General features: G+C 48.7%; 1 protein-coding gene across 1 annotated transcript in view; it reads left to right on the top strand.

Moving 5' to 3' along the window:
- The window catches only part of notch3 (notch receptor 3), a 241975-nt gene that overhangs the window by 136670 nt on the left and 91216 nt on the right, over positions 1-14089 (top strand). The window contains exons 5-8 of the mRNA XM_078235047.1: positions 568-690; positions 3892-4125; positions 5820-5975; positions 11572-11757. Of these exons, the coding sequence (XP_078091173.1) occupies positions 568-690; positions 3892-4125; positions 5820-5975; positions 11572-11757 (699 nt within the window). The remainder of the gene's footprint in view (positions 1-567; positions 691-3891; positions 4126-5819; positions 5976-11571; positions 11758-14089) is intronic.

The raw sequence follows: 14089 nt of genomic DNA on the forward strand, positions 1-14089 counted from the left end.
TTAGCACGGCCAATGCACCCTAACCAGCACGTCTTTCAGACTGTGGGAGGAAACCGGAGCACCCAGAGGAAACCCACGCAGACACGGGGAGAACGTGCCGACTCCGCACAGACATTGACCCGAGCCGAGAATTGAACCCAGGTCTCTGGCGCTGTGTTAAAATTATTTCTGGCTCAGTGGTATCAAGTAGGGAATTCAAAAATAACTTGTTTGTCCAGAGTGTGTCGAGAAGTGTTAGCACGGGGAGTGGTTCCAGTGAATAATACAGGTGCAGTTGAGTGAGGTTATTTAAATATATGATGGTGAAGGGAGTAGAAGGATAAATTGCTGGATGTAGATGAGAATTGGAGGAGTTTCCGATGGTGCGTAAATGGAGCGGAATAACCTGTTCCGTGTTATGTAAGTGAGTGAAGCCCTGTACAAAGTCTATGTCCAGTCGCCCATAGTCTTGTATTTGCTTCTTGTAGATTTTAAGGTGTGTAAGGTCAATAAGTGAATATTTACGTAATCGCAATTACTATTAGGATTCAGGAAGCTTATTCCTTGTTTTATTTTCCCCCTCCTCAGGTTTTGAGGGACAGAACTGTGAAATTAACATTGACGATTGCCCTGAACACAAGTGCATGAACGGAGGAACCTGCGTCGACGGTGTAAACACCTACAACTGCCAGTGTACACCTGAGTGGACAGGTATTTCACCACATGCAAGAAACAGAAGTACCTCTGCTTTTGTCTCACGACATTAACTATAACTGCCGCGGGGCTGAAGACGAGAACTCTAAACTTTATTCCTTATCAAAACCAACTTAGCTCCAATGTTGTGGCAAGGAGGAGTTTTCATTCATATAGCAACTTCCACATCCCTCCGGATGTCCCAAAGCTCTTCGCAGTCAATTAAGTCCTTTAGAACAAGAATTAAAAACTACTGGGAATGCCAGCAGGTCAGGCAGCATCTGTGGGGAAAAGAGAGGAGAAGTATTGAGTATGGACCCTTTATCAAAACCGGATTATTACGTAGAAACATAGAAACCCTACAGTACAGAAAGAGGCCATTCGGCCCATCGAGTCTGCACCCACCACAATCCCACCCAGGCCCTACTCCCATATCCTCCCACTAATCCCTCTAACCTACACATTTCAGGACACTAAGGGCAATTTTTAGCACAGCCAATCAACCTAACCCGCACATTTTTGGACTGTGGGAGGAAACCGGAGCACCCGGAGGAAACCCATGCAAACACGAGGAGAATGTGCAAACTCCACACAGACAGTGACCCAAGCCAGGAATCGAACCCAGGTCCCTGGAGCTGTGAAGCAGCAGTGCTAACCACTGTGCCACCGTTGCTGCCCTAGTGCACTTCTGTAGTGCGACTTATGTTGAGGATAAAGTGTAAAGTGCAGAAAATGGAGTAGCCAATCTGTGCACGGCAAGATGCCACATAAACGTAAAGTGATAAATGACCAGATAAGGCTTTGGAGAGGGTACAGAAAAGATTTACCAGGATGTTGCCTGGTATGGAGGGCATTAGCTATGAGGAGAGGTTGGAGAAACTTGGTTTGTTCTCACTGGAATGACGGAGGTTGAGAGGCGACCTTATAGAAGTCTACAAGATTATGAGGGGCACGGACAGAGTGGATAGTCAGAAGCTTTTTCCCAGGGTGGAAGAGTCAATTACTAGGGGGCACAGGTTCAAGGTGCGAGGGGCAAAGTTTAAAGGAGATGTACCAAGCTCGCTTTTTTACACAGAGGGTGGTGGGTGCCTGGAACTAACTGCCGGGGAGGTAGTGGAAACAGGTGCGATAGTGACCTTTAAGGGGCATCTTGACAAATCCATGAAGATGATGGGAATAGAGGGATATGGTCCCCGGAAGGGTAGGGGTTTTTAGTTCAGTTGGGCAGCATGGTCGGTGCATGCTTGGAGGGCCGAAGGGCCTGTTCCTGTGCTGTAATTTTCTTTGTTCTTTACAAACTGTTTCAGCTGTTGGCTGAGAGATAAATGTTGACCAGGACACTCGGGAGAATGGCATCTCTGACAGCGTTGTGCTGCCCACAACACTCTACCATGAACTGTGCCAATGTAGAAAATATAACAACCCTAGATTTGTCTCCTGTGTTCATCAGTGAGGTTTTCTATACCTGGAAATTGTACCTGCCACACAGAAGCTGACTAAGAATAAAACTGGACAGGTCAGCCTGTCTCGATCTAGGCGCCAAATAGGATAAAGTCACACACTGCAAGATCCAATTCACTGACATCTGGGGACACCACTGGGAGAGCTGTCCCACAGACAAGTCGAGTATTTTCGTATTCGTAGAATCACACCTTACAGTCAATGTCCCAGACCTCTCCATCACCATCTAAGGACCGTAAGAAGTCTGACAACACCAGGTTAAAGTCCAGCAGGTTTATTTCGAATCACGAGCTTTCGGAGCGCTGCTCCTTCATCAGGTGGGACCCATCTCGTGATGAAGGAGCCTGAGACTCCGAAAGCTCGTGTTACCAAATAAACCTGTTGGACTTTAACCTGGTGTTGTGAGACTTCTTGCTGGACCGTCAGTCTCCACACAGAATAACTTGGAGTACAACTTTTCTCCCAATCTGAGCCCAACAATGTGGCTCAACCATAGGTTTATCTGACCGAAGGGACAATTCCATTTCCCACACCCAGACATTTTTTTACACAGGGGGGTGGGGGAGGGGTCAATCTGCCACTGTCGCCTGGCCTACTGTGTGCTTTTCAGTATTTTCTGCATTTATCCTTCTGATGGAGTCTAACTGAGATTGCCAGCCTGGAGGCAATGTTCTTTCCCACGAGGAGTGAAGTAAATAAGAAAGACTGAAGGGTGAACTGCTAGGGGTCCTTAGAGTTAGGAAGGGTTTCAGTAGGGTTGGCGTAAGGGAGATGTTTGCATTTGCAAGGAGACCAATACTAATGGGCCATCAGCATGAGATGGTCACAGTGGCACAGTGGTTAGCACTGCTGCCTCACAGCGTCAGAGACCAGGTTCAATTCTGGCCTCTGGTCACTGTCTATGTGGGGTTCGCACCTTCTCCCCGTGTCTGCGTGGGTCTCCTCTGGTTTCCTCCCACACTCTAAAGATGTGCGGTTTAGGTTGATTGGCCATGCTAAATTGACCCTAGTGTCAGGGGGATTAACGGGGTAGATATGTCGGGTTATGGAAATAGGGCCTGGGTGGGATTGTGGTCGGCGCAGACTCGATGGGCCAAGTGGCCTCCTTCTGCACTGTAGGGATTCTATGAAATTGAGAGGAAACCTCGTTACCCAGTGTGTGGTAGGAATGTGGAGCTCACTGCCACAGGACTCATTGAGGTGAATAGCAGAGGTTGCTTTTCAGAGGAAGCTAAATAAACACATGAGGTAGAAAAGAATAGAATGTTATGATGACAGTCTGATGAAATGGGTTAGGAGGAGACTCTTGTGAAACTTAAACATTGGGGATAGAGCAGTTGGGCCGAATGAATTATATCTGTGCTTTAAGTACTATGTTATTCAATGACTTAGATGTTAAATCAAGGGTTCTCATCTATCACTGAACTGGATTGAGACAGAGCCCAGAAACAAAGATATTGTTTTAAGGCAAGAATAGATAAATTTTTGAACAATAAAGGAATGAAGGGTTATGGTGAGCGGGCGGGTAAGTGGAGCTGAGTCCATGAAAAGATCAGCCATGATCTTATTGAATGGCGGAGCAGCCTCGAGGGACCAGATGGCCTACTCCTGCTCCTAGTTCTTATATTCTTGTCTTAGCTTTCTGCAACTCCCAACTTTTTTTTTAAAAACTTGGAATACTCTGAAAACCTGATTGAGAAGTACGAATCCCCATTGCCTCTGCGACCTCTAACCCTTTGTGAATCACGTCCCTTCCAGGTCAGTTTTGCATGGAGGATGTGGACGAGTGCCACCTGCAACCCAACGCCTGCCACAATGGGGGCACCTGCTTCAACACTCTGGGTGGCCACACCTGCGTGTGTGTGAACGGCTGGACAGGCGATGACTGCAGCGAGAACATTGATGACTGTGCCAACGCCGTATGCTTCAATGGGGCCACGTGCCATGACCGGGTGGCATCCTTCTTCTGTGAATGCCGCATCGGAAAGACAGGTAATCACCCAGGCCAGCATTTGACCCTGAGCACCCTCAACAAATACCTAGTTCATAGAAACTAGAAGCAGGAGGAGGCCATTCGTCCCTTCGAGCCTGCTCCACCATTCATTATGTTCATGGCAGATCATCAAATTCAATATCCTGATTCCCCCCTTCCCCCCATATCCCTTGACCCTTTTAGCCCCAGGAGCGATATCTAATTTCTTCTTGAAATCACACAATGTTTTGGCCTCAACTACTTTCTGTGGGAGTGAATTCCACACATTCACCACCCTCTGGGTGAAGAAATTTCTCCTCACCTCAGTCCTAAAAGGTTTACCCCCTATCCTTAAACTATGACCCCTAGTTCTGGACTCCCCCACCATTGGGAACATTCTTTCTGAATCTACCTTGTCTAACCCTGTTAGAATTTTATACATTTCTATGAGATCCCCTTTCACTCGTCTAAACTCCAATGAATGTTGTTTCCTCAGAAGAAACTCTTCAAATGCAGACAATAAGAATATAACAAAACTTACTCCAACTTATAAATCAAAGACAGGGTTTAATAAAGAAACATCATTACTCCAAACTTGGAGCCTCGTCCTGGGCCACTCCAAGCTCCCCACAATTCCCTACAGGTTCTTATTTATAGTGAGTCAGCTGACCATCACATCATTCTGTAATTGGTTCCATGGTTTACTGGGTCAGCTGACCCTTACAGCTTGTTACTATTGGTCACATTACATCCAATACAAAGTTGTCACCGGTTACGTTCTAACAAACCTAATCCTAACCGACTTAGTCTCTCCTCATATGACAGACCTGCCATCCCAGGAATCAGCCTGGTAAACCTTCGCTGCACTCCCTCAATAGCAAGGACATCCTTCCTCAGATAAGTTTCCTTAAGCCATTCTTGGGAAATGGGCATCGCTGGTAAGACTGGCATTCACTGACCATCCCTAGTGGCCCCTTGAAAAGATGGCACTGGCTACCTTCTGGAACCTCCGCAGTTGATGAGGTGTCGGGGCTACCATGGTATTGTTGAAGGATCAAGTTCAAGGATTTTGACACAATGGTGATGAAGGAATGATGGTATGTGTCCCAGGTTGGGATGATGTGCCCTGGGGAGGACTTGGGAGGCAATGGAATTCCCATGCATCTGCTGCCTGTCCTTCAAGGTGGTTAAATAGTCTGTTGTTACTCACTGACTCACCTGAAGAATGGGCCTTTTTTGTAAGGTATTTTTTTTGGTAAAACCACACACCAGTTTGAGCTTACATACACGGGAGAGGTGAGAAAAACAGGACTGTAACTCAATGTCTGCAGTAATATTCCAAATCTTTAGGCAGAGTAACTCCTTTGTGTTTGGTTAAAAGCAAATTACTGCGGATGCTGGAGTCTGAAACTGAGAGAGAAAACGCTGGAAAATCTCAGCAGGTCTGTCAGCGTCTGTAAGGAGAGAAAAGAGCTGACGTTTCGAGTCCCCTAAAAGCCATTTGGACTCGAAACATCAGCTCTTTTCTCTCCTTACAGACGCTGACAGACCTGCTGAGATTTTCCAGCATTTTCTCTTTTGGTTGCTTTGTTTTTGGCATTGCTTTTGTTGTCTCATTCTTGACTGCTCTGATTGTATGTAGTAGCAGGTAATCTGCTCACAATGCCACTGGGTCTTCCCTGCCACTCTTAACCGTCCTGTTATCGCCTTGTAGGGCTGCTATGCCACCTTGACGATGCCTGTGTCAGCAATCCGTGTCACGAGGGGGCTATCTGTGACACCAACCCAGTAACCGGGCAAGCCATCTGCACGTGCCCCTCGGGATTCACAGGGCCAGCCTGTAACCAAGATGTTGATGAATGCTCAATAGGTATGTGTTGTTAATTCTTTATCAATTATGTTTCTTTATGTGCAGGTAGAGGGCATTAATTGGGGTTTCACCAGAGCAGATACAAGGAGACATTCACTGAAACTAGTATGCGGTTGGGTCAGGAGGTGTATGCTTGTAATGTTTCACACCGTAAGTAAAGGTTAGGCTGAGGAAAGATTGGCTCCAGTTTTATCCTTCACCAACTGGCTTTCTTTAAGATACCAGGTGAGGCTGTTCCTTGAAGGAAAGGATTGGCCAATGCACCCACATAAAGATTTGCCCCATTAATGCAGCAGGGTAAAATTGAAGGGGAGTCTTGGAGTTGCGGAACTGTGCGGAGTCTGCACGTTCTCCCCAGGTTTCCTCCGGGTGCTCCGGTTTCCTCCCACAGTCCGAAAGACGTGCTGGTTAGGGTGCATTGACCGTGCTAAGTTCTCCCTCAGTGTACCCGAACAGGCACCGGAATGTGGCGACTAGGGGATTTTCACAGTAACTTCATTGCAATGTTAATGTAAGCCTACTTGTGACACTAATAACTAAACTTAAATTTAAATTCTCCCTCAGTGTACCCAAACAGGCGCCGGAGGGTGGCGACTAGGGAATTTTCACTGTAACTTCATTGCAGTGTTAATGTAAGCCTACTTGTGACAATAAATAAACTTAAACTTAAAATTTAAACTTAAAACAGCGCAGAAGGAGGACATTTGGCCCATCGAGTCACGACACGGTGGCGCAGCAGTTAGCACTGCTGCCTCACAGCTCCAGGAATGCGGGTTCGACTCCTGGCTTGGGTCACTGTCGGTGCGGAGTCTGCACGTTCTCCCCGTGTCTGCGTGGGTTTCTTCCGGGTGCTCCGGTTTCCTTCCACAGTCCGAAAGATGTGCTGGTTAGGGTGCATTGGCCGTACTAAATTCTCCCTCAGTGTACCCAAACAGGCGCCGGAGTGTGGCGACTAGGGGATTTTCGCAGTAACTTCATTGCAGTGTTAATGTAAGCCTACTTGTGACATTAATAAATAAACTTTAAACTTAAATTTTAAGTTGTATCTTTTCAAAAAAAACCCTCCCATTTCATTCCAGAAAATATTAAACTCAGAAACTTGATGATTTTTAAATAGTTGATGAGCTCCAGGTCTCCATGCCCCAAACGACATCCACCACACCCTCCCCGACCGACACTGACATCCTGTTCCACAGCAAGTCAACCAATGCAACCCTGCCCTGATCTTCAAACCTGTCCATGGCTTCTGTCACCTGGCTGCCATCACAGGCACCACAGGAGGCAACAAGGCTTGGACGTGGGCCTAAAGAGAAGTGGCAGAGCATGAAAAAAAGGGGACATGTCCTCTCTCTGTCCAACCCCAAAAACCTAACCTTCTCTGGCCTTGTGTTGCAGTCCCCTACCCTGTGCCTATTTGACTCGAGTCTGCTGTGAAAATGCAAGCCACATGAATGCCACGCCCCTGGCACGCAAGAGCTGGAGTGGGCCTCGAACCTGGGGCCTTTCAGCCCAGAGGTTGAAATACTGGTAGCCGAGCCTTTCTCAATTCCACCTCCTCACGCTCTACTCTGGGGTGGCACGGTAGCACAGTAGTTAGCACTGCTGCTTCACAGCTCCAGGGACCCGGGTTCGATTCCCGGCTTGGGTCACTGTCTGTGTGGAGTTTGCACATTCTCCCCGTGTCTGCGTGGGTTTCCTCCGGGTGCTCCGGTTTCCTCCCACAGTCCAAAGATGTGCGGGTTAGGTTGATTGGCCATGCTAAAAATTGCCCTTGGTGTCCTGAGAGGCGAGGTTAGAGGGATTAGTGGGTAAATGTGTAGGGATATGGGGGTAGGGCCTGGGTGGGATTGTGGTCGGTGCAGACTCGATGGGCCGAATGGCTTCTTTCTGTAGGGTTTCTATGATATGATTCTATGATACTCTGTGGCACCATCAGCTGCCACCTTTGTGCGCTCTGCATACTGGAATGTTAGACAAATCAAATGTTTGCTTGGGCTAGGCTTGTGCTCCTTTGAGTGTTGTGGGTTAAGGTCATGTAATTCAAGTGTTTAGTGAAGTTGATGGTTTCGCTCTACTCAATGACCGTTAGTTAGGGACTTCAGAACAAGGTTGCATAACCTGAAATTCGAGCAAAATTGCATTTCTTCAGATACAAGGTAGTGGAAATCTGGAACTCTCCCCAAAGCTGAAGGCTGAATGTCAATCAAAAAGCTCATTACTGATAGAGTTCTGTGAGACAAATGTATTAATACTTAATGAACCAAGGCAGGTGCAGGTTTGATGGGCTGAATGGCCCCCTTCTGAACTGTAGGGATTCTATGATTCTAGGTAAATGGAGGCTCAATCTGATTGAATAATGAGGGGCTGAATGGCCTAATCATGGTTTATCTGATCCTGTATATTTCTAAGCCCTGTGAAATCTTTTGTGTTCCAACAAGGCGCACTCCAGGCCAGGATTTGAGCACAAAATAAAGACTGCACTCCAGTGCTGAGGGAGTGCCTCACTGTCAGAGGGTCAGTACTGAGGGAGTGCTGCACTGTCAGAGGGTCAGTACTGAGGGAGTGCTGCACTGTCAGAGGGTCAGTACTGACGGAGTGCTGCACTGTCAGAGGGTCAGTACTGAGGGAGTGCTGCACTGTCATAGGGTCAGTATTGAGGGAGTGCCGCACTGTCAGAGCGTCAGTACTGAGGGAGTGCTATGCCGTTGGGAGTGTCATACTGGGGGAGTGCTGCACTATCAGAGGGTCAGTACTGAGGGAGTGCTGCACTGTCAGAGGGTCAGTACTGAGGGAGTGCTGCACAGAAAGAGGGTCAGTACTGAGGGAGTGCCGCACTGTCAGAGGGTCAGTACTGCGGGAGTGCTGCATTGTCAAAGGGTCGGTACTGAGGGAGTGCCGCACTGTCAGAGGGTCAATATTGAGGGAGTGCTGTACTGTCAGAGGGTTGGTACTGAGGGAGTGCCGCACTGTCAGAAGGTCAGTATTGAGGGAGTGCTGCACTGTCAGAGGGTCAGTACTGAGGGAGTGCTGCACTGTCAGAGGGTCAGTACTGAGGGAGTGCTGCACTGTCAGAGGGTCAGTACTGAGGGAGTGCCACACTGTCAGAGAGTCAGTACTGAGGGAGTGCCGCACTGTCAGAGGGGCAGTACTGAGGGAGTGCCGCACTGTCAGAGGGTCGGTACTGAGGGAGTGCCGCACTGTCAGAGGGTCAGTACTGAGGGAGTGCCGCACTGTCAGAGGGTCAGTACTGAGGGAGTGCTGCACTGTCAGAGGGTCAGTACTGAGAGAGTGTTATGCTGTTGGGAGTGTCATACTGGGGGAGTGCCGCACTGTTAGAGGTGCTGTCTCTGCCTCCAGAAGAGGAGAAAATGAGTAGCGGTGGAGTTCGGTTTGGGGCAGAAACAAAAACAAAAGCTCTCGAGTTTCCTTTGTGCTTCCTGCTGCCCAACACTCAGAGGGAGTTATTATCTTCAGACTGCGAGCTTCAATGCAGATTTACATTTGAGAAAGGTCCACACAGACAGCGAGACAAAAAATAAAAGGAAAATCACACAAACGCTAACAGTTTGAAGCTGTTGTGATGATGCAGGGAGCGAGTGGAACAGTATCGCTTTAAAGAGGTGGATAGAAAAAACACGGCGAGATCAATTTCAACAAGTGCTGGGAGCTGGTGATGAGGTGGGATCGAGAGATAGGATATGTGCTCAGAATTTTAACACATCTTTCAGGGAAGATGTTGAGACCCAGGCACTATCTGCCAACTTGGGTGGACATAAAAGATTCTATGGAATCGATACTATGAAGGTGGATAAGCGGACTTATCGCTGGTGTCCTGGCCAATATTTATCACTCAGTCAACATTGCACGAACAGGGGATCTGATTATAATTACACACCATGCGATCATGCTCATAGAATCCCCACAGTACAGAAGGGGGCCATTCGGCCCATCAAGTCAGCACTGACCACAATTCCACCCAGGCCCTATTCCCATATTCACCCTGCTAATCTCCCGAGGGTCAATTTTAGCATGGCCAATGCACCCTAACCAGCACGCCTTTCGGACTGTGGGAGGAAACCGGAGCACCCGGAGGAAACCCACGCAGACACGGGGAGAACGTGCAAACTCCACACAGACTGTGACCCAAGCCGGGAATCGAACCCTGGTCCCTGGCGCTGTGAGGCAGCAGTGCTAACCACTGTGCGCCAATTGGCTGTAATGCGCCCTACATTAATCACCTCATACAATCATTGGGCCCATCATGTCTGAATTGGCTGACATGTCTGCATTGCGCTGAATCCCACTTTTAGACTCGAGCTCTGTTAACCTTGTACTTCACGGATACATCTTTTCTTATTTATTCGTGGGACATGGGCGTCGCTGGCTGGGCCAGCATTTATTGCCCATCCCTAGTTGCCCTTGGAGGGCAGTTGAGAGTCAATCACATTGCTGTGGCTCTGGAGTCACATGTAAGCCAGACCAGGTAAGGACAGCTGATTTTCTTCCCTTAAGGACATTAGCGAACCAGATGGGTTTTTCCGACGAAAGTTTCAGGGTCATCAGTAGATTCTTAATTCCATATGTATTTTTTATTGAATTCAAATTCCACCATCTGCCGAGGCGGGATTCGAACCCGGGTCCCCAGAACATTAGCCGAGTTTCTGGATTAATAGTCTAGCGATAATACCACTGGGCCATTTGATTAGTTTTTAAATGTGGTGAAGGTTTCTGCCTCTACTGCCCTTTCAGGCAGTGCGTTCCAGATTCCCACCGCCCTCTGAGGGAAAAAGGTTTCCTTCTATTTCCTCTCTAAATCCTAACTCTATGCTCCCTGAGTATGGAAGCTTAAGAGGAATAGGGTTTTCTTACTCGCTCTGGCTTGATCTTCAGCACTTCAATTATGTCTCAATTCCAACAACCCATAACTCAAATTATTTTCAAAGGTATTTCATTGCCTCTTTGAGATGCTCAGTGGCTGTGAAAGGTGCTACGTAAATGCAGGTCTTTCTCCTCTTCACCTTCCTGTTTTCAAACATTGTCTTGCTGTCTCTCCCTGACCACCTCTTTGAATATGTCTTCAGTCTCTTCAGCCTTTGATTATGTTTTTGGTTAGGGCGGCACGGTGACACAGTGGTTAGCACTGCTGCCTCACAGCGCCAGGGACCCGGGTTCAATTCCCAGTTTGGGTCACTGTCTGTGTGGAGTTTGCACATTCTCCCCGTGTCTGCGTGGGTTTCCTCCGGGTGCTCCGGTTTCCCCCCCACAGCCCAAAGATGTGCAGGTTAGGCGGATTGGCCCTGTCAAATTGCCCCTTAGTGTCAGGGGGATTAGCTAGTGTAAATACATGGGGTTACAGGGATGGGGCCTGGGTGGGATTGTTGTCGGTGCAGGCTCGATGGGCCGAATGGCCTCCTTCTGCTGGAGGGATTCTATGTCTCCTCTCTTCATTTAGAGGTGCTTGTCTTGTAGTTGGGTCGACTTGTACGTGGGTTATACAGTACGTGCCTGGAATCCTTGCTGCCTTAGCACAGCTCAGAAGTGTCACGAGGCCAGTGAGTTTCATCCGTTTATCTCTCTGTTTGTTTATTGTTTGAAGGTGCCAACCCATGTGAACACTTTGGAAAATGTGTGAATACCGAAGGCTCTTTCCAATGCCAGTGTGGAAATGGATACACAGGCCCTCGCTGTGAGACTGATATCAATGAGTGCTTATCCATGCCCTGTCAGAATGACGCCACCTGCCTGGACCGAATTGGGGAATTCACTTGCATCTGTATGCCAGGTAAGGAGCCCGATGCAGGAAAAGAATTGCTGCCAATTAATGAACATGTTCCTTTAAAAGGTGCTTACTAAGTGTCTTCATTCAGCTCAGTCAGACCAGAGTGTGAAAGAACAGCTTGGAAAATGGAGTCATTGAGAAATTGGGTAGCAACTTGGGGTGTAAAACAGGCAGAATTGCATTTTGTGCCAGAGGTACAGTGGTCAGCACTGCTGCCTCATGGCGCCAGGGAGCCGAGTTCGATTCCCGGCTTGGGTCACTGTGCGGAGTCTGTGCATTCTCCCCCGTGTCTGCGTGGGTTTCCTCCGGGTGCTCCGGTTTCCTCCCACACTCCAAAGATGTGCGGGTTAGGTGGATTGGCCGTGCTAAATTGCCCCCTAGTGTCAAGGAGGACTAGCTAGAGTAAATGCATGGGGTTATGGCTAGGGCCTGGGTGGGATTGTGGTCGGTGCAGACTCGATGCTCCCAACGGCCTCCTTCTGCACTGTGGGATTCTGTGATTCTATATGGGATATTCTTGGTGTTCGGTTCTGTCGATACTTAGAGTTGATGATGTATTTTGTGTGGCTGCCCACGTCCAGTCTCACCCCTGCTGCGTCTGGAACATGCACTCAGTTGAAGGTTCCTTGGTGAGCTTGGCCCCTGGCCCTGTGCTGAGGTGGTAAATGGGTTGGACGTTGCGCCACAGCTGCGCCTTGGCATTGCCAGCCTAGTGAGACTGGTTACCCCCCACTCGCTTCGGCCTTGCTGCTATCAGGTGTGTGCATCCACCCAGGCTCCACGATCCCAGAAGCTGCTGACATTCCTGTTGCAGTAACTCCTTGAGGGAGCTATCAGGGGCATGATGGGCCGTACGGCCCTCGGCTGCTCCCCTGATCTTGGGAGAGGAAAAAAATTGAGTGTGGGGGGGGGGTAGAAGGGGGAAAAAAAACAATATAGATTCCCCCCCCCCCCCCCCGCTTCTCCTTGATGCCTAACACTCCGAGGGGGTCATTATATTCAGACTGTGAGCTTCAATGGAGATTTACATTTGAGAAAGGCCCACATAGACAGTGAGACAAAAAAATAAAAGGGGAAATCACACAGATGGTAACAGTTTGAAGCTGTTGTGATGGTGCAGGGAGCGAGTGCGGCAGTGTCGCTTTAAGGATGTGCTGCAAGGGGAGAAAAAAAAACCCACCTCGAGATTAGTTTCAGACCTTGAAGTTGCTGGGAGTCGATGGGGAGGTGAGAACGAGACACTGGGAGTGTGCTCGGAATTTTAATACAGTGCAGAGTACAGGAGTGCTGGGTCTGCACCCTGCCACTAAGGAAATCCTCTTTGTTCGCATGCACACCACATATTGGGAGCTTGAATATTCCCTCCATCATTAATTTCAACCCTTGAGAGTTTGGTGGCGTTTAAATTTTTCCCTGGGGAAAGTTTTTAAATAATAAAAAAAAAAATAAGTTCCTCGCCTTTTAACGGTATGGGCTGGAGCAGAGAGGCTTTGTATTTCCAGAGGGAGGGATGTGTACACCAGCAGGTACCCCGTGCGTTGTGGAAAACGAGGGGTCTCCCGCAAAAGTGCATCCCCCGATCCTGTTACAGATGCCGCTGTTCCGACGACGCATCACTGTAACAAAATGCGATGCAGCTTGGGCGTTAGGTGAATGCAGGAACACCGGGGGGGGGGGGGGGGGGGAATGGGATGCGGCATAGAACTGAAGGCTGCCTGCTCCCGGCAAACTTGTTCATCTCTTGTGAGTTTCCCCTCTTCCTGATGGAACTTGTATTGTAGAATAGAATCCCTACACTGCAGAAGGAGGCCATTCGGCCCATCGAGTCCGCACCGACAACAATCCCAGGCCCTATCCCCGTAACCCCACATATTTACCCCGCTAATCCCTCTAACCTACGCATCCCAGGACACTAGGTGGCAATTTAGCATGACCAACGCACCCTAACCCGCACATCTTTGGAGTGTGGGAGGAAACCGGAGCACCCGGAGGAAACCCACGCAGAGAACGTGCAGACTCCACACAGACAGTGACCCAGTGCTGGAATCGAACCCAGGTCCCTGGCGCTGTAAGGCAGCAGCACTAACCACTGTGCCACCATGCCGCCCGTTTTTATTTGTCAAACTGGGGGCTTAAGTCAGTGAGGGTCGGTGGGCCTGGTGGGGTTGGGGAATTGCAGCCAATTCTTGATCCTGCCCTTCGCTGATGTCCACTTGTGCATTTGTATCACTCTCAGTGCAGTTAGATCAACAAATTTAAAAACAGATCAACAAGGACAGGGATGGTTGTATGTTCTCCATGCTATAGGACCGGGTAATGCAAAACTGAGGTGCTA

Source organism: Mustelus asterias, chromosome 19, assembly GCF_964213995.1.
Source record: "Mustelus asterias chromosome 19, sMusAst1.hap1.1, whole genome shotgun sequence".
Taxonomy (NCBI): domain Eukaryota; kingdom Metazoa; phylum Chordata; class Chondrichthyes; order Carcharhiniformes; family Triakidae; genus Mustelus; species Mustelus asterias.